This window comes from Perognathus longimembris, chromosome 3, assembly GCF_023159225.1.
Source record: "Perognathus longimembris pacificus isolate PPM17 chromosome 3, ASM2315922v1, whole genome shotgun sequence".
Lineage (NCBI taxonomy): Eukaryota > Metazoa > Chordata > Mammalia > Rodentia > Heteromyidae > Perognathus > Perognathus longimembris.
Genome location: NC_063163.1, coordinates 87,692,570 through 87,716,761, shown reverse-complemented (window position 1 = coordinate 87,716,761; position 24,192 = coordinate 87,692,570). Strand labels below are relative to the sequence as shown.

Here is a 24,192-nt window from a genome sequence, read left to right as displayed (position 1 = left end):
ACAGAAAGACACATGGGTGGCCTTGCCTGGCAATAAATATTTTAATTTTTTTCATTTTTATGATGACAAATAATTTTCAAGTTTTATTTCCTTTTTTGTTTGCTTAAGTACAAAGCTAAACCACAAATGGGTACAACCAAGCCATTTCATCTCACATTTACACACCCTCATCGGATCCTCCTCCAGTCTGATGACCACTGACCAGGCTAGCGGGGTGGGGGGGGAAGACTTTCTTAGGTAGCACCGTGGTGAAGTCCAGGATGGGGGATCGAGGACAAGGGCCATTTCTCATACCTGTCTCTATTCACATTTACCTGGGCTCAGGGCAGGCAGGAGCCCTGGCCTGGAGGCGAGCAGTTAAGAGAACTGGTCCCTACTGGCGAGGGAGGAAGCAGCCCCCGCCACCCGCTGTCACACTCCCTCAACACCTGAGCGTACCCTCAATCCCAGGCCACGGCTGGCGGGGGTGGCCGGGGGGGGCTCCTCGGGTCCTGCTCCAGCTCATGGCTGTGTTCACAGGACACCAGGGGTTCTGACAGGCAGAAGGCCTCCACAGCAGGCCAGGAGCTCCAACCCAGCACAAGTGGGCGGGTGGGGCATTGGGTAAGTAATTTCTGGTCCCACTACAAAATTTTATTTTTGATTAGAATAGAGTACCATCTCATTCTCCTCTACAAAACCCCCCCCCCAAAAAAAAACCCAAATGAAACAAAAAAACGCAGCCACTTCACTCACTGCAAGACCTATATACATGTAAGTTGTTTTCTGTGGGTTTGTTTTTGAATTTTTTTGTTTTTAAGTTTTTATTATTATTTTTTAAATAAACTCAGTGTTCACATTTCTATAAAGAACCCCATTTCAGGAAGGCCTGCCCAGGCGTGTGGAGCAGTGCCTTGCCCCTGGGGCCTCCACCCTGAAGCTGCGAGCGAGGGGCCTGGAGCAGAGGCCAATGGGGAAGCGCATATGGGCCCAGCCATGCTCTCGGCCGGCTTGGGTTGATAAGCTTTGAGAAAGCAGAGGGGAAGACTAGCTTACTGGGAAACCTTTTTAAAAAATATTCATACTTCAATGTGCGCCTGTCGAGACATGAGGAGAACAAGAGCTTGGAGACGTCCCGTCCAGGCTGGGTTGGGTTGGGGCGCTGCACCCTTGCCTGTCCCAGGACAGGGGTGAGGCATGCTGGCCCAGCTTCCTAGTTCATGTCTGACTCTTCCTTCTAAAACCTGTGCTGAGTCCTGGACTGCATGCACGGGAAGCACAAACGTTCCACTTGTATGCAAAAAAGGTACAAAACAACTAGAATATAAAAGTTTTGGTAATATAAGGCCATCTGTTCAAGCCCACTCAGGAACCTGTAACAGATATTAAATACTACAGTGAGAAGGCATCTTAATATACTTTTTCTTTTAAAAAACATCTGAAGTAATCTGCTAAGATTAAATGTGTAAAAAAAATCCTTTCCCTTTGAGGGCACTTAGTCCTGCGCAGGAGGGCGGTGCTCAGTGCTTGAGCCACGGGTAGGCCTCAATGGAGGCCTTGCTGCGGTCGCCATAGTCGTACAGCAGCTCCTCCCCCGCCTCAATGTCGCGAGAGGCCACGAGGATGAGGTGAGGCACTCCGGCGATGTCGTGCAGTTTGGTCTGGCAGTTCCCACATTTGCTGTGATTGATCAGTCTTCCCAGGCGATTTGTCTCTCGCGTGGCGTCCACGCTGCAGGAAGGAGGGAGGAAGGAGGGGAACTGAGTGGACAGAGCCTGGCGGGGGCCCACTCCCACTGGGTCAGTGCACTCACCAGTAGGTTTTGCTCAGGTACTGGAAGTAGTACATATAGCAGCCCGTGGAGGGGTCCTGTGCATACAGCGCCTCTCTCTTCTTGGCGTCAGTGATCTCAATGAGGTCCCCGTGGTATTCCACCACGAAGTCACCCCGGGAGAATCGCCTGGTGGCAATCACACCCCTGCCTTTGCCATCAATAAGGTCAATCTGTTAGGAAGTGACAAGAGAGTGTCCCATTTTTTTTTACCAGCTCCCTAGTACCTGTGCCTGCCTGGCTGCTCCATCCCCCTGCCCAGCTCCTTTGTCCTATTTTCAAAGTCCTGGCCCTTTGCAGAGGTCTGTTGCCCAGGGCTGTACCATGCACATGAGGGGCCAGGGTCCAGTGCTCTGCACTCTCAGTGTCCTCAGTTACCCCTGGGGGTTTTCCTCATATTTATAAATAAATGAAGTCTGAAGGTGGCTGCTTGAAGGGGACCAGGACTTAAATTCAAGTCCCTACCAATGGGAGGAGGGCAGTTTCTGACCCTTGGCTCCCAGTCCAGGTCCATATAACTACTATCTCCCTCCCTTGCCAGAACCAAATGCATTTAACATGTACTAAACCTGTCGGACAGCAAGCAGGCACCAGGCCTCAGGTGTAACCAACAAGGGGGAAAAAACACAAAGTTACTAGGATTACGGGAATGAACCACCATACTTGGCTTATTTTCTTTTTTTTTCTTTTTCTTTTTGCCAGTCCTGGGGCTTGAATTCAGGGCCTGAGCACTGTCCCTGGCTTCTTTTTGCTCAAGGCTAGCACTTTACTACTTGAGCCACAGCGCCACTTCTGGCTTTTTCTTTCTATGTGGTGCTGAGGAATCAAAGCCAGGGCTTCATGTATACAAGGCAAGGACTCTACCACTAGGCCACATTCCCAGCCCCTCATTTTCTACTTTTGAAAGCACAAGCAACTCCACCGGAGACAGAGCATGAAGCTTTCCAATGTCACTGCCAAGAATAAGAGCAGCCCCTAAAATTGGGAGCTGTATTTCAAATGGCTACCTCAATAAAAGCATTACCATTACTGACTAAACAGATGGCACTTAAAAGTAAAATGTATAAGCAGTGAAGATTCCCAATCCAAGCAGTAGGTAAGGATTCTGGAGCTGCGAGGCTCACACCCAGGGCGGCAGGCTAGAGGGTGAGGAGTGGCTGCCTGCTCACATACAAGGTCTTCACCAGGGAAGGGACAGTCTTGGTGCTAGGGATGATGGTTGCATGCCACTGGCATGCTACTGCGCCAAATGTCACTCGAGTGTATGTATACCTTAAAAATGGTAAGGCATGGGCATTTTCCAAAACTTACTAACTAAATAAGTCTTTCAGACAAGCCAGTTTGTCTGCCCTTCAGTGAGCAGCAGAGGTTAGAGCAGGGCAGGCTGCAGTGAGAGTGAATGCCAACAGAGGTTGCCTGTTGACCTTACCTTCATGCCCTCCTCCTTCCCGCTGTCAATGAGCTCGTCTATCCTCCTTCTTTCTTCCGACTGGGTGGGGAGGGGAAAGGAGGGAAAAGGGCAGCATCAGTGTTCATTCTCACCACACTGAAAGGCCGACATCAGCTCAACAACACCATTTCCCAGTGATGCTGGAGCCCCAAGAGCCCCCCCTCCCCCCCCTGGAGCAGGCCATCTGTCATCTAGACCTGCTTTCACCCAAGAAAGGGAGTGGTGCCTACCCAAGTGATTTGAGGCCTGCTATAATTTGGGTCTTGTTTGCTTTGGTTTTTTTTGAGACAGGATCTGACTGTGTAGCCTAGGCTGGCCTCAAAATCTCAATTCTTCTGTCTGATCTTCCCAACTTCTGGGATTTTGGACCTGGTAGCATTGAGGGCTGAACTCAGGGCCTTGTGATTGCTAGATGGGCTCTCTACCACTTAGGCTACTCATTCTAGTTTGGCTTGTAATCCCCCAAAGGCCTCCAAGTTATTGGAAGGCTTGAGAACCATTAGAGGGAAAGCCTGTGGGGGGGTCTTCTGGTTATTCAGACAGCCCTTTGGAGGAGCCAGTAGGACCTCAGCCCCTTCCTCTCTCTCACTCCCCAGGCACAAGCAGAGTGAGCTTGCCAGCGTGCTTCCACCATGGTAAGTTGTCCTACTCAAAGCAACAGTGGCCAGCAGAGCACAGACCAAAGCCTCAAAACCCAACACAAAAAAGCTTTTTTCTCTAAATGAAAGTCCATTATGTCAGGTAGCTGCTACAGGTATGGAAAGTTAGCACTGTCCTTTAGATACGCACTGTGGCCCATGTAGTGGCCTCAGTTCTCAAATCTCAGCCTCCAACCAGGCGCTAGTGGCTCACAACTGTAATCCTAGGGACTCAGAAGGCTGAGATCTAAGGATCCTGGTTCAAAGCCAGCCCAAGAAAGAAAATCCATGAGATTCTTATCTCCAATGAGCCACCGGAAAACTGGAAGTGGTGCTGTATCTCAAAGTAGTAGAGCACTAGCCTTGAATGAAAGAGCTCAGAAGAGCACTGATGCCTTGAATTCAAGCTCCACCAAAAAAGTCAAAAGATGTCCACTGCTGTTGAGATAAAATCCAGACTTTTGGCAACCTGAGGACGTCAGGTTCTACAGGAAACTTCCCATCTCCCAGCTGGTGCATTCCCTCACACATGCCTTCAACTCCCATAGGCAGCTCTTTCCAAAGCCCAGTGTGTTCCTGCCGCTCTTGTATGGTGGCCTTTCCCTCTTTCCTTCGGTCCATCACCTGCTTGCTCTCTCCCTTCCTTCCTTCAGGGCTTGCTCAAAGTCACTTCCTCTCCTCCCTGACTACTGAGTGTCTGGGAGCCAAGGCCTTGCCTCTCTACTGAACGATTCCACCTTGTTGCATCTCATTGGAAGTGCTGTCTAATTAGCTGGTGCTTCCATGGGTTTCTAGCTGTTCACCAGCCCAGCCTGCATACAAGCTTTAAGGTACAGGAGTCTCCTAGCAAAGATGGTAACAAGGTGAGCCGAAGGCAGCAGGAGCAGTGCATGCTGGTTGTACAATTATTTCTGCAGCACAGTGGATGTACAAATGAGACCAGATGTGGACCCAGTGAGGCAATCAGGGGGACTGGACACAACCCAAAGGGTCCAAACAGCACAGCAGTGCTGAGCTGGACATGGCACTCACAGCCAGCCAGCCACAGAGCACTACAGTGACTGCCAAGAGGCTTGGGGCATCTTTCCAAGCACAGGCTGGGTTCAAATCTTGAGGCCCAGATTCCTCCCTCCTGCCTGCCCTGGACCTGGACTTGGGCAAAGTCCTGTCACACCTGCTCTGTCTTCAGACATAGACAGGTCTCTTGAGAGTGTGGCATCTCAAACTCAGCTTCGCTGGCCCCTTGCTTGGGCCAGAAGGTTACTAAGCCAGGACTAACAGCAGTGCAGCACTCAGGCTCAGCCAACACTTCCCGGGGCATTCTTCTGTACACTGTCCTGGCCAAGAGGCAATAGCCGGGCTGGGGATATGGCCTAGTGGCAAGACTGCTTGCCTCGTATACATGAGGCCCTGGGTTCAATTCCCCAGCACCACATATATAGAAAATGGCCAGAAGTGGCGCTGTGGCTCAAGTGGCGGAGTGCTAGCCTTGAGCAAAAAGAAGCCAGGGACAGTGCTCAGGCCCTGAGTCCAAGCCCCAGGACTGGCAAAAAAAAAAAAAAAAAAAAAAAAAAAAGAGGCAATAGCCATGTCATCCAGGGCTGCAATACCCTTGCTGATGGCACTGGCCAGCAGTTCACGTAGTACCCTCTCCATAAAGCCCACACTCACAGTGGAGGCCTGCATGGCTTTTTACTTGCGGCTGGCTTCCGGTGCAGTAACAGTGCAAGGACTCAGAGCCTGCAGCCAGGCTCTGCAGCAGCTGCGCCCTGGGTCACCTGCTTCAACACTTGGCAGACTTGTGCTGCAGTCCACTGCAACCTTCCCTCCTCCCAGCCAATAGCTCTGGTGTTTCATTAATGAGGCACATTTGGCCTCTCCAGGCCACCACATTCCAATTGGCCAGCCAGGTGGAGTTCTGGGCCCTGTGGCCTGGACCACCTCCTCTCTACAGTGCTGTCACTGAGGGATAGCAGAGCCTGCCCCTGTCAGCAGGGTTTTCTAACAGCCCATTTGTGGCTCAAAGAAACTGCCATTTTCTGGAAATAAAGCTGAAGTAGCTCGCTGGAGGAGAAAATGGACCTGTTTTTGTTTTGACTAAAATCCCATCAACCTCGGGAAACTGAACAGATTCTACAACTGAAGGCTTAGTACAGTAGGACTGAAATTGACAGCAGAAATACTAAAATGCCCAGGGTAGGGTGCCCTCCCCACAGTGGAAGAGTGATCCTGAGTTCCCAGGCTCGAACAGGTGCTAAGTAATTAGGACATGGCCACACCCCAGGGCTGCAGAATAGACAGGCACCTCCCACACTCCACTGCACCACATATGATTGACTGCTGCCCAGCAGGCCACATGCATTGCATTGGGGCCACCACCCGGCAGGCCGGCCTTCCCTCGGGGCTCTGCACACTCCCAGTTGTGAATAGGCAGGGGATTCTCAGAAGTGATGCACTGGGAAGCAATGAGGAGGGACAACAGCCACTGTGTGCCAGGTACACCTATGAAGCTGTCTTTTCCTTTTGATTTTTTTTTTTTTTTTTTTTTTTTTTTTTTTTTTGGCCAGTCCTGGGCCTTGGACTCAGGGCCTGAGCACTGTCCCTGGCTTCCTTTTGCTCAAGGCTAGCACTCTGCCACTTGAGCCACAGTGCCACTTCTGGCCGTTTTCTGTATATGTGGTTCTGGGGAATCGAACCCAGGGCCTCATGTATATGAGGCAAGCTCTCTTGCCACTAGGCCATATCCCCAGCCCCTTTTGATTTTTTTTTAATTTTTATTTTTTTGTTGGCCATGGGGCTTGAACTCAAGGCTTGGGCACTGACCCTGAGCTCATTTGCTCAAAACTAGCTCTCTCATTTTGAGCCAAAGCACCACTTCCAGTTTTTTGGTGGTTAATTGGAAATAAGAGTCTCACAGATTTTCCTACCTAGCTGGCTTTGAACCAGGATCCTCAGATCTCACTCAGCCTCTCCAGTAGCTAGGACTACAGGTGTAAGATTCTGGTGCAAGTGCCTTTGATTTTTGTGAGACAGGGTCTTTCTATGTGGCCCAGGCTGGCCTCAAACTCTTGATCCTCCTCCTTCACCCACTGAATGCTGGGACCCCTTACATGTGTGAACCCACTACTATAATCCTTACAACTTCACTCATATTTCCACTTTACATAGGAGCTCGGAAGCCCAGTGTGCATAGGGCCAACCTGAGCCTGTACCACCAGAAAGTGGCTTCCAAACACATGTGAACTTCCAAATTTCCAGTAAAGCAAACCAAGCAAGAAAAAGGCAGCCTTCCCTCCAGGCCCAAGCAGTCCCATGCTCCAAATGGCACCACTAACACATCCTGGAAAAGCCACTGTTGCAATAGCACTTGGCCTTGATTCCAAGCTACAGATCACAAGCCTCCTTCACAGAGGCATCTAAATTAAACAAGCCTCCCAGTGACACCTAGGAAGACAGAGCAAGCTTTGTGTTAACTCCTGTAGAGCGAGAAGAAAACTGGTCCGGAGAGGTCGAGAGACTTGCCACAAGATGACACAAAGCACGCTCACTTGGGGTGTGTACCCCCAGCCCCAAATGATACAAAGAAAGCTCAGGGTGTGCACCCCCTCCCCTGCCCTCCAAGCTCTAAAGTGAACAGGATTACCTGCAGCTCAGCTTTGCTCTTCCTCGAGCTCCTTCGAACGGGGTAGAAGTCTGTGAGTTTTCGGTTCTGTTGCGTTTTTCCTTGAGCTCTGGATGAGAAGGGAAGAGGATGTTTAGGACTGAAGCCAAATTCATACCCAAGGGGCACCTGACCCCCCAGGAGGATGTACCTGGTAAACATGTTACTTAACCACCTGTCCCCCACTGGAGTAACTGCAGGTGTGCTGAGCTGCCTCAGGGTGGGGGGCTCACATTCAAGGCCAGGCTACCCGGTCTCCCATTGGGAGGGGCAGGGAAGGTCAGCCTTGAACTCTGGACTGTGCTGTACTGAGACACAGACTAATAATGGCATCAGGGTGATGACTCAGGGGATCTGAGCCTTAGCCTGAAGGGAAGCTGAGAATTAATCCCAGGGGCTGGAGCAGGTTCAGGGGCCACAGGAACCTAGCTGCTGTGTTAGGAGGGGTACAGGTGACTTACTTTTTCCGAGGAGCTGGTTTGCTTTTGAGAACCTTTTTCAGGGCTTGCTTGGCAGCAGCTGCATTGGTAGGATCACAGGAAGAGGGTAGAGTTTTTGGAGGTTCTGCTGCTTCAGATTTTTGGTTTGGAAAAGGTGCCAGGGGACCTCTCCTGGCATCTTTGATCTTGTGTTCCTCTGATTTCATGGCAGTTCGTATTGCATTCCCAGCATTTCTTTTCTCTACAGCAGGAGGTGAGAATGATAGAGTCTTATTCTATACTCTGGCTCCCAATTTCTCTCTTTCTATAAAGGGGCTTGAACTCATGGCTTGGGCGCTGTCCCTGAGCTTTTGTGCTCAAGGTTAGCATTCTCCCACTTTGAGCCACAGTGCCACTTCCAGTTTTGGGATGGTTAATTGGAGCTAAGAGTCTAATGGACTTTTCTGTCTGGGCTGGCTTCAAACCACGACTCTCAGATCTCAGCCTGAGTAGCTAAGATTACAGGTATGGGCTACTAGCACCCAGTTTTTTGGCTCCCAATTCTTTTTTCTTTTTTGTTAGCCATGGGGCTTGAACTCTGGGCTTTGGTGCTATCCATCCCTGAGCTCTTCAGCTGAAGGATAGTTCTCTACCACTGGAGCCCACAACGCCACTTCTGTTTTCCTGGTGGTTACTTGGAGTCTCACAGCCTTCTGAGTAGCTAGCTAGCATTACAGGTATGAGTCACCAGTGCCAGGCCTGGCTCCCAATTTCTTGAGAGGGGCCAGAGAGTATCAAATAGTAGTACCCAGGCCTGCCTAGCCCGTATGCACAAATGTGACCAGGCTCTAGTTCTTTTTTTTTTTTTTTTCCCCTTGTGGGGCTTGAACTCAGGGCCTGGATGCTGACTCAGAGCTTTTGAGCTCAAGCCTAGCAGTCTACCACTCTAAGCCACAGCTCCACTTCCAGTTTTCTACTGGTTACTTGGGAGTCTCACAGCTTTTCCTGACCCGACTGGTTTTGAGCCATGATCCTCATATCTCAGCCTCCTGAGTAGCTAGGATTACAGGCTTGAGCCACCAGCACCCAGCCAGGTTCTAGTTCTTTGACCAAAGAAGGAGGTAGAGGACTTGTGTTTCACCTCTGGACATGGGACAGAAACTTTACAGACAAAGCCTTCCTGAAAGCCTTTGCTTTCAAGAAGTGGGACCACAGAGCCATGAAAACAGATTCAATTCCTAAAGCATGGGCCAGGAGTGAGAGGACAAAGTAGACACTTCCCCAAGTGCTACTGGGCAAGCTCCCTTTCAGATTCTTTTTGTGTGTTTGTGTGTGTGCTACTACAGAGGGCTTAAACCCAGGGCCTCACATTCTCACTTAGCTTTTTCACTAAAGGCTGGTATTCTACCACTTGAGCTACCTCTCCATTTCCAGCCTTTTGTTAGGTTAACTGGAGACAATAGTCACACAGGCTTTACAGCCTGGACTAGCTTCAAATCATGAATCTGAGATCTCAGCCTCCTGGGTAGGTGGATTACAGGTGTGAGCCACTAGGACCCAACACCCATTTCAGATTATTAGTCAAATGACGTCCCCTCCTAGTAGACTGGAGGCTGGTGCTCCCAAGTTCTCAGCATGGTACCTGGCAGAACATGAATCAGACTGCCAACAGCACTACCGACAACAGCCTGGGGCATCAGTGTGAATCAACTTTTTGGTTTTTTTTGGCCAGTCCTGGGGCTTGGACTCAGGGCCTGAGCACTGTCCCTGGCTTCTTCTTGCTCAAGGCTAGCACTTGGTCACTCGAGCAATAGCGCCACTTCTGGCTGTTTTCTATATATGTGGTGCTGGGGAATTGAACCCAGGGCTTCATGTATAGGAGTCAAGCATTCTTGCCACTAGGCCATATCCCCAGCCCCTCAACTTTTTTTTTTTTTCTTTTTTTGCCAGTCCTGAGGCTCCAGACTCAGGGCCTGAGCACTGTCCCTGCTACAGGCTGGGAATAGGGTCTAGTGGCAAGAGTGCCTCGTATACATGAAGCCCTGGGTTCGATTCCTCAGCACCACAAACATAGAAAAAGCCAGAAGTGGCGCTGTGGCTCAAGTGGCAGAGTGCTAGCCTTGAGCAAAAGAAAGAAGCTAGGAACAGTGCTCAGGCCGAGTTCAAGCCCAGGACTGGCAAAAAAAAAAAAGTAGATAATACACTACTGGTAACAATATAAAATGGTGTGACCACTTCGGAAAACAATATGGTGGTTCCTCAGAAAGTTCAACATAGTGACTGTGGAACCCAGCTACTCCACTCTAGACATTTACTAGCTAATTAAAAACACATGCCCACAAAGATCTGCACGTCGGTGTAGCAGCCTAATCATAATAGAAAAAAGGGAGGGCTTGGAAATATGGCCTAGTGGTAGAGTGCTTGCCTCACATACATGAAGCAGACCTGGGTTTGATTCCTGAGCACCACATATATAGAAAAAGCCAGAAGTAGTACTGTGGCTCAAGTGCCAGAGTGCTAGCCTTGAACAAAAGGAAGCCAGGGACAGTGCTCAGGCACTGAGTCCAGAGCCCCAGGACTGTCAAAAAGACAAAAAAAAAAAAAAAAAAAAGGAAAAAGGGCAAACAACACCAATAGCCACCAGCAGATGAACGGATGAACAAAATCTGATCTATCCACGCAATGGACTATGACTCAGCCACCACCACCAACAAAGCACTGCCACAGGCTACAACTCAGATGAACCTTGAGAAAGGCCATGCTAAGGGAAAGAGCCACACAAAAGACCACATACTTTAAGAGTGTCCACAGCAGGCAAGGCAGAGAGACAGAGAGCTTAACAGCTGCCTGGGACAGTGGAGGATAGGAAATGGGAAAAGACCAAGCTGCTTTTGGACGTGATAGTGCTGTGGAAATGGACAGTGGTAATGGTTTTGGTATATACCAAAACCAGTAAACTGTACATGCCAAAGCGATAAACTTGGGCTGTATAAACAGGTCATTGGTAGAGTACTTGCACAGCATGCACAAGGACCTGGGTTTGATCCCTATGACAAAAAAAAGAAAAGAAAAAGAAACAAACTAGGACATGAGAATTATGGCTCAATAAACAAAAGAGAAAAATAAATACATAAAAACTGTGCAGGTCATTCTGACTTCCTCACTCTTTGGGTGAAACCAGGAGGCGTGGCGGCTGGGAGAAGAGATGGGAACATGGAAGTATGTGGTACCCAGGACCATCACACGTGAGCTCAGTCTGTGCCATGGTAGTCAGGAGTAAGAACCAAAGGACAGCAGACCCCAAATTCTATCAGTGCCACTTAGTAAAACCATGAGCCCAAGAAGCTAGCTATGGAGAATATTCATTCTTCTCTAGTTGGAAGTGGACATGGGCTGGCCAGCCACCATTCCAGAGACTTTCCTTGTGGCTGCTGGCAGGTGTTGCCCTAAATGGCGCTGGCAGTGGGATGCAGTGGGGAGACACTACATATGGAGCGTATCTGCATCCCTGCTGTAATGGGTCCTGCAAATAGCCCCATGGTTGAGAGAGGATTCCTTTCTCTCCTAACTTACAGAGGAGACAACTGTGGTTCATCAAAGAGGAGCTGCCTGGCCAAGTCCCTGCCTTCCCAGCTGCAGAGTTAGGGTTAGATTTTGAAACCAAGTGAATTAATTCTTCTCTGTGCACCAAGGGTAGGAAGGGGGAATAAGAGAAGGGCTCCATTCCAGTTCTCAGACCTGGACCCAATGGTCAAGATACCCCCTCACATCTAAGCCTTTCTAGGAAACATAAAGCTACCTCAGCGGAGCAGCTCTGCCCTGTCAGCCAAGTTTTTAATTAGTGAAGCACACAGCTTAACTGGGGAAAGCTCACATCCCCTTACTCCCCACTGAAGGGTCTTTTCTTTTGTGGGCCTTGAACCCAGGGCCTTAGGCACTGTCCCTGAGCCTCTCTGTGCTCAAGGCTAGCACTCTACCACCTTGAGTCATAGTGCCACTTCCTGTTTTTGGGTGGTTAATTGGAGACTCACAGGACTTTTCTGCCTGGGCTGGCTGACTCTGAATCTCAACCTTCGGATCTCAGCTTCCTAAGTAGCAAAGATTATAGGCGTGAGCCACCAGCATCCAGCAGCTTTTTTCCTTTTCTTTTCAGTTCCTGTCCTGGGGCTTGAACTCTGTCCCAGAGCTTCTTTTTGCTCACAACTAGTTCTCTACCACTTCAGCCACAGCTCCACTTCTGGATTTTTGTGATTAACTGGAAATAAGTGCCTCAGAGACTTTTTCTGCCAGGGCTGGTTTCCAACAGTGATGCTCAGATCTCAGGATTACAGGTATGAGTCACCAGTACCTGGCTCATTTATGGCTTTTGGGGGGTAATTTATTGGAAATAAGAGTATCATGTATCCAATGCCTAGTGTATGAAACTGTAACCTCTCTGTAATTCAGTTTGATAATAAAAATATATATATAAAAAAGCATACAGATGAAATAAAATAGACAAATATATATATATATATATATTTTTTTGGCCAGTCCTGGGCCTTGGACTCAGGGCCTGAGCACTGTCCCTGGCTTCCTTTTTGCTCAAGGCTGGCACTCTGCCACTTGAGCCACATCGCCACTTCTGGCCGTTTTCAGTATATGTGGTGCTGGGGGATCGAACCCAGGGCCTCATGTATACGAGGCAAGCTCTCTCGCCACTAGGCCATATCCCCAGCCCCTAGACAAATATTTTGTGGAAAAAAAAAAGTCTCATGGACTTTCCTGCACAACTTAGTTTTGAACCATATTCTCAGGATCTCAGCCTCCTGAGCAGCTAGGATTACAGGCATGAGCCACCAGAGTCCATTCCGCCCACCCCCCCATACACACATTGCCCCCCCCCCTTTTTTTGCTTTAATTTTTGTTTGTATGTGTGTGCTGGTCCTGAGGCTTGAACACAAAGTGTAGCTGTTGTTTTCGAGCTTCTTTTGCTCAAGGCCAGAGCTCTACCAGTTTATTAAAGGCAAGAGTCTCATGGGCTTTCCTGCTTGGACTGGCTTTGAACCACACATGAGCCACTGGTGGCTAGCTCCATGCAAGCCTTGAAAGTGAATATTTGGACAAGAGCAAGATTAGTACAGGATGCAGTTTGTTTGCAGTGCCAGACAGAATTCTCAGTAATTGAATTTTCTGGTTCAAACCCAGGGTTTCATTCCTGCTGGGCAAATGCTTTACCACTGAGATCTACCCCCAGCTTCAACTCAATATTTTAATTCCAAATCTCATCACAGTACACCCTGCTTCAGAAAAGAACAGAACACTTGAATGGAAAGAAACTTTAGAATGAGGTCAAGGCTGCTTGCCATAAAAGGGAAGGAAGTATATCCCTTGCATTCACTCAACACTGCAGCTGCCTGATCCTTACTGCCCAGACTCTCCACTTCTACATTAGCAGTGATGAGCCTCTGTAAGGGCTGGGCAGGTACGCTACTTTTTGCAATGTGGCAAGAGCTGCCTACAGGATGTCCTAACTCTTGTGCAAGCAAGGAGAACCAGTCAGGCCAACAGGGCCCACACCCTGAGACAACTTATCCTTTTCACCAGTTATTGTTTCTTGTTAACAAGAGGGGCTATGGTTGAAATCTCACATTCAAGAATGGAGAAAAGGATAAACATAGGACTCAAAGGCATTCTTGTAGAGAAGAGGGGCTTTGGCAAATAGACCAGTCCAAATGGGGCCAGTTCAGGCTTACCTTCTCGCTTCTTGTAGATTCCGGCTAATGGTTTCCCCTGGCACTTGACTTCGTGATGTGCAACTGAGTTCTCTTCCTGAAGGGGGGAACGCATTCCAGAGCCTTTGTTGGGGCTCATGTAGGAATAGATCTTTGACTGCCCCGCAAACACGTTCTCCTAGAAAGACAAAATCGAATTTTGAAAGACCGCTTGAAAAGGAAGACGCTCACACAGTCTTTAGGGGGAAAAAGAAGACAAAAGACAAGCCAGGCGCAGTTGGCTCTAGCGACTGTACTACCAGGGGATGCCAGCCCCGGCTCTCCCAGGGAGTACCGGCAGGCTTTGAATCCCCTAGGTCCCGGAGGGCAGAGGTCCTTGAACACATGTGGTCTCAGATTCCGGTGGCTCACCGGGACACGTCGCCAGCAGAACAAGCTGGTACGTAAAGAAGCTACCCGCAGCAGGGAAGTCGGAATGAGCCAGGAAAACTGACTAGGAGGCTGCCTGCTAAACTGCCCAGGGAGGCGCCGCACACAAACAGGCCTCAGGGGCCCTAATTAACCACGGGGTGGCTGGGCCAGCCGGGAGGCCGGCCCACTGCCCACGCCTTCTTTCCAGAAGCCCCAAGCCTGGCCACTCTCAAACCACTCCCGGCCCTGTGGTCAGAGGCTAAGGAGGGCCGAAGCGGGCCCAGCCCTGTAGGGCGGGCAGGCCGGGCGGTGCGGGTCCTGCGGGTGTGGTAGGCTCTCCGGGAACAATGCCAGGCCTCGCTGCCCGCTGCCCTGTGAGACACTGAATCAGCCAACTGGCGGCTCGGAGGGGCCCGGCAGGCCCCGCACGCCCCGGCCAGACGCAAGGCGGCAGCCCCGGCACCTTCTCCAGCCACTGAGTCTCGGGGAGGGGAAACGCGTCCAACTTTCAGGAGGTCAACCCCTGCCAGGGTCAAGGCGGAGCCGAGGGCGCCCGCCGCGCCCTGCTGGGCAGGAGAAAAAAGGTGGCTGGCCCGGGGCCGGTGCCCGCGGCCGGGGGCGGGGAGGGTGCCTGCTTACCCCGTCGGTGCGGGGCCTCCCCGGGCCCCTCCGATCCACCATCTCCGGGCCCGGGGCCGTCGCTGCCACCGCCGCCGCCGCCGCCGCCGCCTCCACCGCGCGGGGCTTGGACATCTTCCTGCCTGGAGAGGGGGACCCGGGGGAAGCGGGGAGGGGCGCTCAGGGCGCGGGTGGCGGGGCGGGGAGCGGGGCCGCGGCCCGGGCGCCGCAGCCATGTCTCGAGGGCCCGGCGGCGAAGGCCCGCCCGCGCCGTGGGGAGGCCGGGGCCGAGCGACCGGGCCGAGCCGTGGGGGGACCCCCGCGCCGCCCTGGCCCCGGCCGGGCCTCGCGCGCCGCCCGCCACCCGCGCGGCCGGGCCCGACACACCCACCTGCAGCCCCGCCAGGCCCATGGCGGCGAGCCCCGCGCCCTCGCCGCCCTCGCCGCCGCGGCCCGGCCACCAGCGCTGCCGCCGCCGCTGCTGTTGCTGCTGCCGCCGCCACCAGCGCCGCCGCGGCGCCCCGGGGAAGGGCCGGCGGCGCCCCACGGCGCCCCCTTCCCCCATGGCCTGCGAGCAGGGCCCGGCACCCGCGCGCCGCGGCTCCCGGGCCGCCCCGAGCCAGGGACGCAGGGAGGGAGGGAGGCGGGCGGCGTCCTCCGCGGCCGGCCCGCCCACCGCCGGGCTCCGGGCCCCGCAAGGGGGCTGGCGGGGCGGCTGCGCGGCTCAGGAGGAAGGGGAGGGGCGAGGAGGAGGGGGAGGGAGGAGCGCGGCCGCCGCGGCCTCCAATCCCGGCTCGGGCGCGCCCCCTCGCGCGCCGCCTCGGCCTCAGCGTCCGCCGGCCGGGCTCTCCAGGTGTGCTCCGCCGGGCTCCGGGCGCCCCTCCGAGGAAAGAGCGGCCTGCAGCAGGCAGGACCCTCGGCCGGCTAGCCGCCCCCCTCAGCCGGCCCTGGGCTGGGGTTCAAGGACCCCACTTGAAGATGGGGACGCTGAGATTCCCAGGGTGCGCGTGGATTCTCCCTGGGCGACAACCAGGAAGTGATGGGGCCAGGTGTCACCTCTGGGCTGCTGGACCTCTGCCCCGAGGCCCAGTCCTGGTTCCGCGGGCCACTCTGGCACACTAGCAACAGCCGATGAGAGCAGACACCATGATTATCCCGTTTCTACCCGAAGCTCGGGGAAGGGAGGAGCTTGGCCAAGTTCTCACTAGTCAGGAATGGGTTTCCAGACAAGGCCAACAGATGGGAGGATGGCTCTGCTGGCTGGGGTTGCCGAGAGGCTCATGAAGTCACTGGCGGAGCCCCCTCGGGCCTTGAGAAGACACTGGGCAGACCAGGGTTCCATTGGTTCTGGGGGCTGTTTCCGCAGAGCTCCAGCCACCAGCAGCTGTGCTGGAGCTGTTAGGGCCCTCAGCCAAAGATTCCCTGTATTTATGCAAAGTCATAGATGGAAATGTAAGGAAGGCACTTCAAGGTGCCCGGCTCTGACAGCCTGATTTCTTACCTTATAAAAACCCAGCAGGGGTGCTTAGTCACCACCACCAGGTCACTTCCTTAGTCTGGCCCCCAGCTTCAGCATAGAACCTTGCATTCCATAATCTACCTGAAAGGGGCTGGGAGTATGGCCTAGTGGCAAGACTGATTGCCTCATAATCTACCTGGAACACCTTCCATCATCTACAGATAAATATGTTTGTAGCCATCTCTCTATCTCACCAGCTAAATAGGATTAAGTGATGAGACACCACTGTCATGCCCCCCAAATTTATCCTTGAAGGCAAAGCCCCCCTCCCCCACCACCACACACTAGCTCCAGGGAGATAAGGTGCCCTACTGAAGTGGTCTGCAAGGAGATCACATCTCAGCCTGGGCAGAAAAGTTGAGAGACTCCTGCCTCTAATTAACCACCAAAGAGCCAATGGAGTTATAGCTCAAGTGGAAGGCCTTGAGGGAAAAAGCTCAGGGACAACACCCAGGCCCTGAGTTCAAGCCCCAGTACCAGTACATACATACAAAAAAAGAGGATTCCAAAGTGACACTGTGATGCCTAGGACAAACCATATGGAAATGTCTCTATATCTGAAGGCCGATGAGCTTTCCAGTTTGTTGCCAAGTTACCATAAGAAAGATGGCTCTGGGGCACAACATCCTGTCCAGGCTACATAGCAACTTGAACTCAAGGTCTGGGCACTGTCCCTGAGTTTCTTTTCTTTTGCTCAAGACACTTTACCACTTGAGCCACAGCTCTACTTCCAGCTTTTGCTGTTTAAGTGGTACTGAGGAATGGAACCCAGGGCTTTATGCATGCTAGGCAAGCATCTACCACTAAGCCACATTCCCAGCCCTCACATAGCGTTTTAGCTCATCCACCATAGATACACTTGTGACTATACCTTTCCCTAAATACTGGGGGTACATTGTAAGTTTAGCATCCATGCTCCCTCCCACTGAACTCTGCACCTTGAGTTAAATATAAATGCAAATCATTCAGTGTAAATTTCAAGACAGTGCCCCATTTTCCTTAAAGGTGTTTATATGTATATAACACTACAGATTGTCACAGAAATATAAGCCCTGAGATGTAGCTTCGTGGTAGACCACCTGCCTAACTGCCTAGCTCAATCTCAGCACCACAAAAAACAAGTAAAATCCTATCTGAACTGGACATAGTAGTTCAGGCCTCTGATCTCAGCACTCAAGAGGCTGAGGCAAGAGGGCTGAGAGTTTGAGGACAGTTTGGGGCACATGGTGAGCACCTGTCTCACTAAAAAAAAAAAAATCCAGAAATACAAATGTACGAATGTTAATGTTGCCAAATATTTCACAGAAACATAAATTCAACTATTACCAGTGATGAAGTTATGAAATGTTCACAATGTGCTAGGCCTTATAATAAGCTTCCCAACATTTATGAGAAAAATATGATTCTTATTTCACAGATGTGGAAACTGAGGCTCAGGGCAGACAAATCACTGTATAAGAGTCCTATGACCAGGAAATGATCAGACTGTGTGGGATCTGAACCCAGTTGGGCAATGTGAATGTACTTTACCATGAGGACTGCTTACTACATGTCTTTTTTTTTTTTTTTTTTCTGGTCATAGGGATTGAACTCGGCCTGGGTGCTGTCCCTGAACTTTTCAGATCAAGGCTAGTGCTCTACCACTTGAGCAACAGCCCATTTCCGGTTTTCCAGTGGTTAATTAGAGATGAGAGTCTCACGGACTTTCCAGCCTGGGCTGGCTCTGAACCACAATCCTCAGATCTCAGCCTCCTGAGTAGCTAGAATTACAGATGTGAGTCACCAATGCCTGGCTTTACTACATGTCTTGTTTTCAAGACAAGTATAACTAACATACTGATCCATTCATTCATTCAGAATACATTTACTGAACAGTAAATGTACTCTAGGCCTTGTGCTTAGGACACCAACCTGAACATACATTTGGGAAATGGAGAAGCCCTCTCCACTTGGGGGAAGTCAGCAGGACCTTCTAGATCACTGTGATGATGATTGTGGATTTGGTCCTAGGAACTATGGGAAGGTTGAGGGAGTAGCAGTCCAGTAGAATCACTTTATGGAAACCCATATTCTTGGAAACTACTCTAGCTGCTATGGGATAATGAAAACTGCAGATAGTGAAGCAGAAAGAACAGTTAGAAGAGGAGGTGGAATAAAGATGGACTATTCCCCCTAAAAATAACATGCTTACAGATTGGGCATGGTGGTACATGCCTATAATCCTAGACCTCAGAAAGCTGAGGCACATTGCCACATCAAGGACAGCCTGACTTACACAGAGAGTTCTAAATTAGTCTGGGCTATATAGTAAGATTCTATCTCAAAAAACAACAACAACAACAAGACCTAAACAGCAAGGTGTCAGTGGCTCCTGCTTGTAATCCTAGCTACTCAGGTGGCTGAGGATTGCGGTTTGAAGCCAGCCTAGGCAGGAAAGGCCCATGAGACTCTTAACTCCAATAAACTCCTCAGAAAAAAGCTCTAAGTGGCACTGTGGCTCAAGTGGTGGAGCACTAGTCTTGAGTAAAACAAGCTCAGAGTCAGCACTCAGGCCCAAAGTTCAAGCTCCAGGATCAGCAGAAAATAAAAATAATGTATGTGGGATACGTAACATGACTATAAGACTTCAAAAAGAGAACAAAGTTGTCTGAATAGTTTGTTTGGATGATTCAGCAGGACTCTTTAAGAAAAAAACCTGAGGGGGCTGGGGATATGGCCTAGTGGCAAGAGCGCTTGCCTCGTATACTTGAAGCCCTGGGTTCGATTCCCCAGCACCACATATACAGAAAATGGCCAGAAGTGGCGCTGTGACTCAAGTGGCAGAGTGCTAGCCTTGAGCAAAAAGAAGCCAGGGACAGTGCTCAGGCCCTGAGTCCAAGGCCCAGGACTGGCAAAAAAAAAAAAAAAAAAAAAGAAAAAAACCTGAGCAGCTGGGTGCTGATATCTCACCCCTGTAATCCTAGTTACTCAGGAGGCTGACATCTAAAGATCCAAGTTCAAAGCCTGCCTAGGCAGAAAAGTTCATGAGACTCTTATATCTAACTAACCAGCAAAAGCCAGAAGCGGAGGTATGACTCAACTGGTAGAGCACCACTCTTAACCAAAATAGCCAAGAAAAAGCAAACAACCAGTACCAGCATGTGCACATGCACACACACACACACGCACACATCCACACACACCCAACTGTTCATTTGATGTACTAAAAATCACTTGATATTTGTTTTTGGTTTTTTGTTTTTTTGCCAGTCCAGGGGCTTGAACTCAGGGCCTGAGCACTGTCCCTGGCTTCTTTTTGCTCAGGGCTAGCATTTTACCACATGAGCCACAGCATCACTTCTGGCTTTTTCTATATACGTGGTGCTAAGGAATCGAACCCAGGGCTTCATGTATATACGAGGCAAGCACTTTACCACTAGGCCATATGCCCAGCCTCACTTGATATTTGAAATTCCAAATATCCAATGTAATAGTTTGAAAGAGTAATGAAGAATAAGAAACAATTAATAGAGTAACTGTTAATTTGAGGTCAAGTAACACAGTGAAAATCAGTAACTAAAGCAGTAATTTTTTTTTTTTTTTTTTTTTTTGGCCAGTCCTGGGGCTTGGACTCATGGCCTGAGCACTGTCCCTGGGTTCTTTTTGCTCAAGGCTAGCACTCTGCCACCTGAGCCACAGCGCCACTTCTGGCCATTTTCCGTATACGTGGTGCTAGGGAATCGAACCTAGGGCTTCATGTATGCGAGACAAGCTCTCTTGCCAGTAGGTCATATTCCCAGCCCCCTAAAGCAGTAATTTTAAAGATTTGTAAGCCTGCTGGGGTAGATGTTGGAACTTTCCTCTTTGCTTTGCTGAGAAAGGGAGGTAGGCAGCAAAGCAAAGAGACAGAAACTCCCACTTCTGAAAAACAGAATAAAAAAATTGCAAAGACTAAGATAATAAACTGCCTGGCCCTCAATGATAGTGACTATCTTCCCATGTCTTAAGCATTCCAATGACAAATGGTTAGTTTTCTCCCTATAGATTAATGAAAGCTAGCTTTATTTTTGTTTAGTTCACTACTTTTGAAATAGGTTAAATGGTTTTGTGGTGAGGGGGGAAAAATGAACCAGGACAATCATAATTTTACCAAGAGTCATCAAATAAATTAGTCAGAAACATATAATGTAGAAGCATATCTCTTATCTAAGGAATAATATTAGTCTTATTTTTGTGTGTGTTAATTCAGTTACAAAGCACTTTGTGTCCTTTTTCTTCATCAGAGTCTAGAAAGCCAGGGAGCAGTGGCTCACATCTGTAATCCTAGCTACTCAGAAGGCTGAGATCTAAGGTCTGAGGTTCAAAGCCAGCCTGGGAAGAAAAGTCCATGAGACTCTTATCTCCAATTAACTAGAAAAATGCTGGAAGTGGAGCTGTGGTCAAGTGGTAGAGCACTAGCCTTGGGCAAAAAGGCTAAGGGCAATACTTAGGCCCTGTCTTCAAGCCCCAATACTGGCACAAAAAGAAAAAGAAAAAAGAATCAGAGAAAGGCTTGTCCTTAAAGACTATCAAACTGATTAGGGAATAAATAATATAATGGAGTGCAGGGTCTGAAAACAAAGAGACCCAATAAAAATCTGCTGAATGAGTCATGATTTCATTATTTTTGCTATTGAGAGTATACTGCATTAAGGCAAATTCCTACTAAAATTTGTTGTCTTGGAAAATATCTCAACTTTTTTTTTAAATAAGAATTTCTAAAATCAGGGATGGGCATGTGGCTTAGTGGTAACAGTGCTTGCGTAAGCATACATGAAGCCCTGGGTTCAATTCCTCAGTACCATATAAACAGAAAAAGCTTGAAGTGGCTCTGTGGCTGGAATGGAGCAAAAAGAAGCTCAGGGACAGTGCCCGGGCCCTGAATTCAAGCTCCAGGACTGGTACAAAAAAGAAAAGAAAAGAAAGAAAGGAAGGAAGAAAGAATAGAAAAGAAGAAAAAAAAAGAATTTCTAAAAACAAGGACAAAGTGAGTGGTTCCTGTCTGTAAAATCCCGGCGCATGGGAGGCGCTGGGGTAGGAGGATCGATCGGGGGTCTTAAGCTAGTCTGGGCTACAAAATAAATAAATAAATAAAAATAGTAATTTTACTCAACTGTTAGGCTTAAGTTTTCGGATCCTGAGCATGAGGGCCCGTTATGACCAGCGGTCCAAGATCTCTTTGCCGCATAACGTGGGCATCAGGATCCAGATAGCGAACTAAGTATGCGAAGATGGACCGCAGGCAGGGCCATGGGCGCCCACCCTCGCCATCCTCGGTGAGCCAGGGTCCCGATCGGCTGGGGACGAAGATCATTCCTAGAAGGTGCCAGGGGGCCCATCTCACCCCAAAGTGGGCCACGGAGCCTAGCCCCGCCCCACGGCGCAGAGCTGACTCGGCACTGAGAAGGCAGCCGCCAGTAGCGGCGTTCACTCCAACGCTCTCCCCAAGATGTAGGTTATCGACCTGCGACCCACGGAGAGCCACCAAGTGGGCGAAGCCCCACTCCCACACACCTCCCCAATAACCACTCCCCGGAGCCTCAGTTTCCCTGGAGCTTCGACACCTGGATCCACTGTCTCTGGAGAGGCAAAGCCAGCGGGCACCCACGCTTCAGAAAGGGAAACTCGAGGCTTGGCAGTGAGAGGGTCTTCTCGAGGCCAGGGGGGCAGGGGAATGGGAGAAGGTTCCGCACAGCCCCCCTCGCTCGCCACCCTACCCGTTCCCACGCTCCACCCGCTACGGTTCCCGCCACCCCGGCTCCCTCCAAAGCGAATTCCCAGCCGCCCGTCTCCCCCGCTCGGGCCACCCGGACAAATACCTCTAGCCATGGCCCGGCACTGTCACCGCCGGGGATCTCCCGGGAAACCAAGCTTTCGAAAAAGTTAAAACAACTGTAGCCCAACTGCTCGGCGGAGTTGCAGCTGCTCGCCCTGATTGGCGCGGTCCCCCGCTTCTCTGCAGGTTACCTGCGGGGATAGGCGGGTTGGCAAGGAGATCCCGCCCCAGTCCCCGCCTCCGCCGAGGGGCGGGGCCACCGGCCACACTTTTACAAACGCTTGCCGGACAGGTCGCGGCGGTGAAGGTGGAGGGGGTTTAAATTTGCCCGTCTTTCAGCGTTGATTGGCTGAGCTGAAAGGAGACCCGCGTGGCCATTGGGGGAAACACAAGCTCCGCCCTCTCCTGCTGAAGCTCCGCCCCTGGATAGTCACGCTGTTCAAGGCCCCGGCTTAGAGAGGACCTGATCTGGCACTTCCGGTATTTTCTGGTGCTTGACCGGAACCTGACCTTTAACATTCCGCCCCCCCCCCCCCACACACACACCTCTCCCTAGGGTCTCTGAGAAGCCCAGATTTACTAAGATCAGTTTGGCCATTCCTTTCTAGGATTGCAAGTTTTATTTTAAAAAATCTATTCTTCTGATATTTCCAACCCTGGGATCACAGCTCCTGACATCTAACTGATAAATGGATAAACTTTGATGCTAGCTCAACATACACACCTGATTTACAGATGGAGTAATAGGGAAAGCATTTGTCCCTTAGCAGGACCAGGATTTTTTTTTCTGGGAAAACTGTTTACTACTGTTATTTTTATTTTATTTTGCCAGTTCCGGGGCTTGAACTCAGGGCCTGGGCGGGCGCCGCTGTCCCTGAGCCTCTTTGTGCTCAAGGCTAGTGCTCTACTATTTGAGCCACAGCACCACTACTGCCTTTTTGAGTAGTTTATTGTAGATAAGAGTCTCATAGATTTTCTTGCTTGGACTGTCTTCAAACCATGATCGTCAAATCTTGGCCTCCTGAGTATGTAGTATTACAGGTATGAGCTACCAGTGCCTGGCTCCTTTCTTATTTAAGACAAGGTCCCACTATGTTGCCCAGACTGACCTAAGATCATAATCCCCTTATTTTAGCCTTACAGGTGCTGGGATTACAGACATGGACCAACAAGCCCAGCAAAAACTTAATTTTAAATAATGGTAAATACTATAAAGAAATTAAAATGCAGAATATTCTTGGATGTGAGTAGGGAGGTGGTTGCTTCTTTATATTAGCAACTTTAGATTATATCCTAAATAAAGAAGATCTAGCCAGGTGAAGGTGGCTCACACCTGTCTGTAATCCTAGCTACCCAGGAGACTGAGATGCAAGAATTGTGGTTGGAAGCCAACCTGAGCAGGAAAGTCTGTGAGACTCTTACTTCCACTAAATTACTGAAAAAGCCATTGGTGGATCTGTGGCTCAATTGGGTAGAGTGCTATCCTTGAACAATAGAAGCACAGGGATACACCCAAGCCCTGAGTTCAAGCCCCAGGACCTAAAAAGATAAAATAAAGATTCAAGGGAAATTTTACTTCTGGGTGGGGGGATAGCAAGTTCAAATGCTAAGAAGTGCCTAGAAATAAAACAACAAAACAAAACAAATAAAAACCTAGTGTGATGAGAATTGAATATCCAGTGGGGTAAGTACAGGATCCCAGAAAGGCAGCAGGGGCTGGATCATGTAGGTCCTTGAAGGACTGTACTGTTTTCCCAGGTCCCAAACTGTTTTACTGCTCTGAAACCATCAATTCTTTATCAGCTAGTGCTGTATTCTGTCATGAGGAGAAGCTACAGGAAGGTCTAGGGATGGACAGAAGAGAAGGGACTTGGTGTTTTCATGCCTGTTTTTCCTCTTGTTAGTCTGGCCACTGAGTCACTTTCAGAAACAGCTTCTATGTGTGCCAACAGCCTCCATTCAGAATTCTAAGGCTTGGGCTGGGAATGTGGCTTAGTGGTAGAGTGTTTGCCTAGCAGGCATGAAGCCCTGGGTTCAAGTCCTCAGTACCACATAACCAGAAAATGCTTGAAGTGGCACTATGGCTCAAGTGGTAGAGTGCTAGCCTTGAGCAAAAGAACCTCAGTGACAGTGCCCAGGCCTTAAGTTCAAGCATCAG

At 50.1% G+C, this 24,192-nt stretch overlaps 1 protein-coding gene across 3 annotated transcripts; it reads right to left on the bottom strand.

Moving 5' to 3' along the window:
* Positions 1–24: 24 nt before the first annotated feature.
* Positions 25–22,217, bottom strand: Kmt5a (lysine methyltransferase 5A). 3 transcript variants are annotated; one of them, XM_048343099.1, is made up of 8 exons: positions 22,078–22,217; positions 14,743–14,864; positions 13,714–13,870; positions 8,021–8,240; positions 7,542–7,629; positions 3,240–3,299; positions 1,793–1,983; positions 25–1,710 (listed from the first exon to the last, which is right to left on the bottom strand). In XM_048343099.1, the coding sequence occupies exons 1-8, from the start codon at positions 22,085–22,087 to the stop codon at positions 1,500–1,502; spliced, it is 1,059 nt and encodes a 352-aa protein (XP_048199056.1). In that variant the 5' UTR covers positions 22,088–22,217; the 3' UTR covers positions 25–1,499. The 3 variants fall into 3 exon arrangements, with proteins under 3 accessions (XP_048199056.1, XP_048199057.1, XP_048199055.1); XM_048343100.1 differs by lacking the exon at positions 14,743–14,864 and having other exon boundaries at positions 22,078–22,175; XM_048343098.1 differs by lacking the exons at positions 14,743–14,864; positions 22,078–22,217 and adding an exon at positions 15,113–15,334.
* Between the last annotated feature and the right edge of the window lie 1,975 nt (positions 22,218–24,192).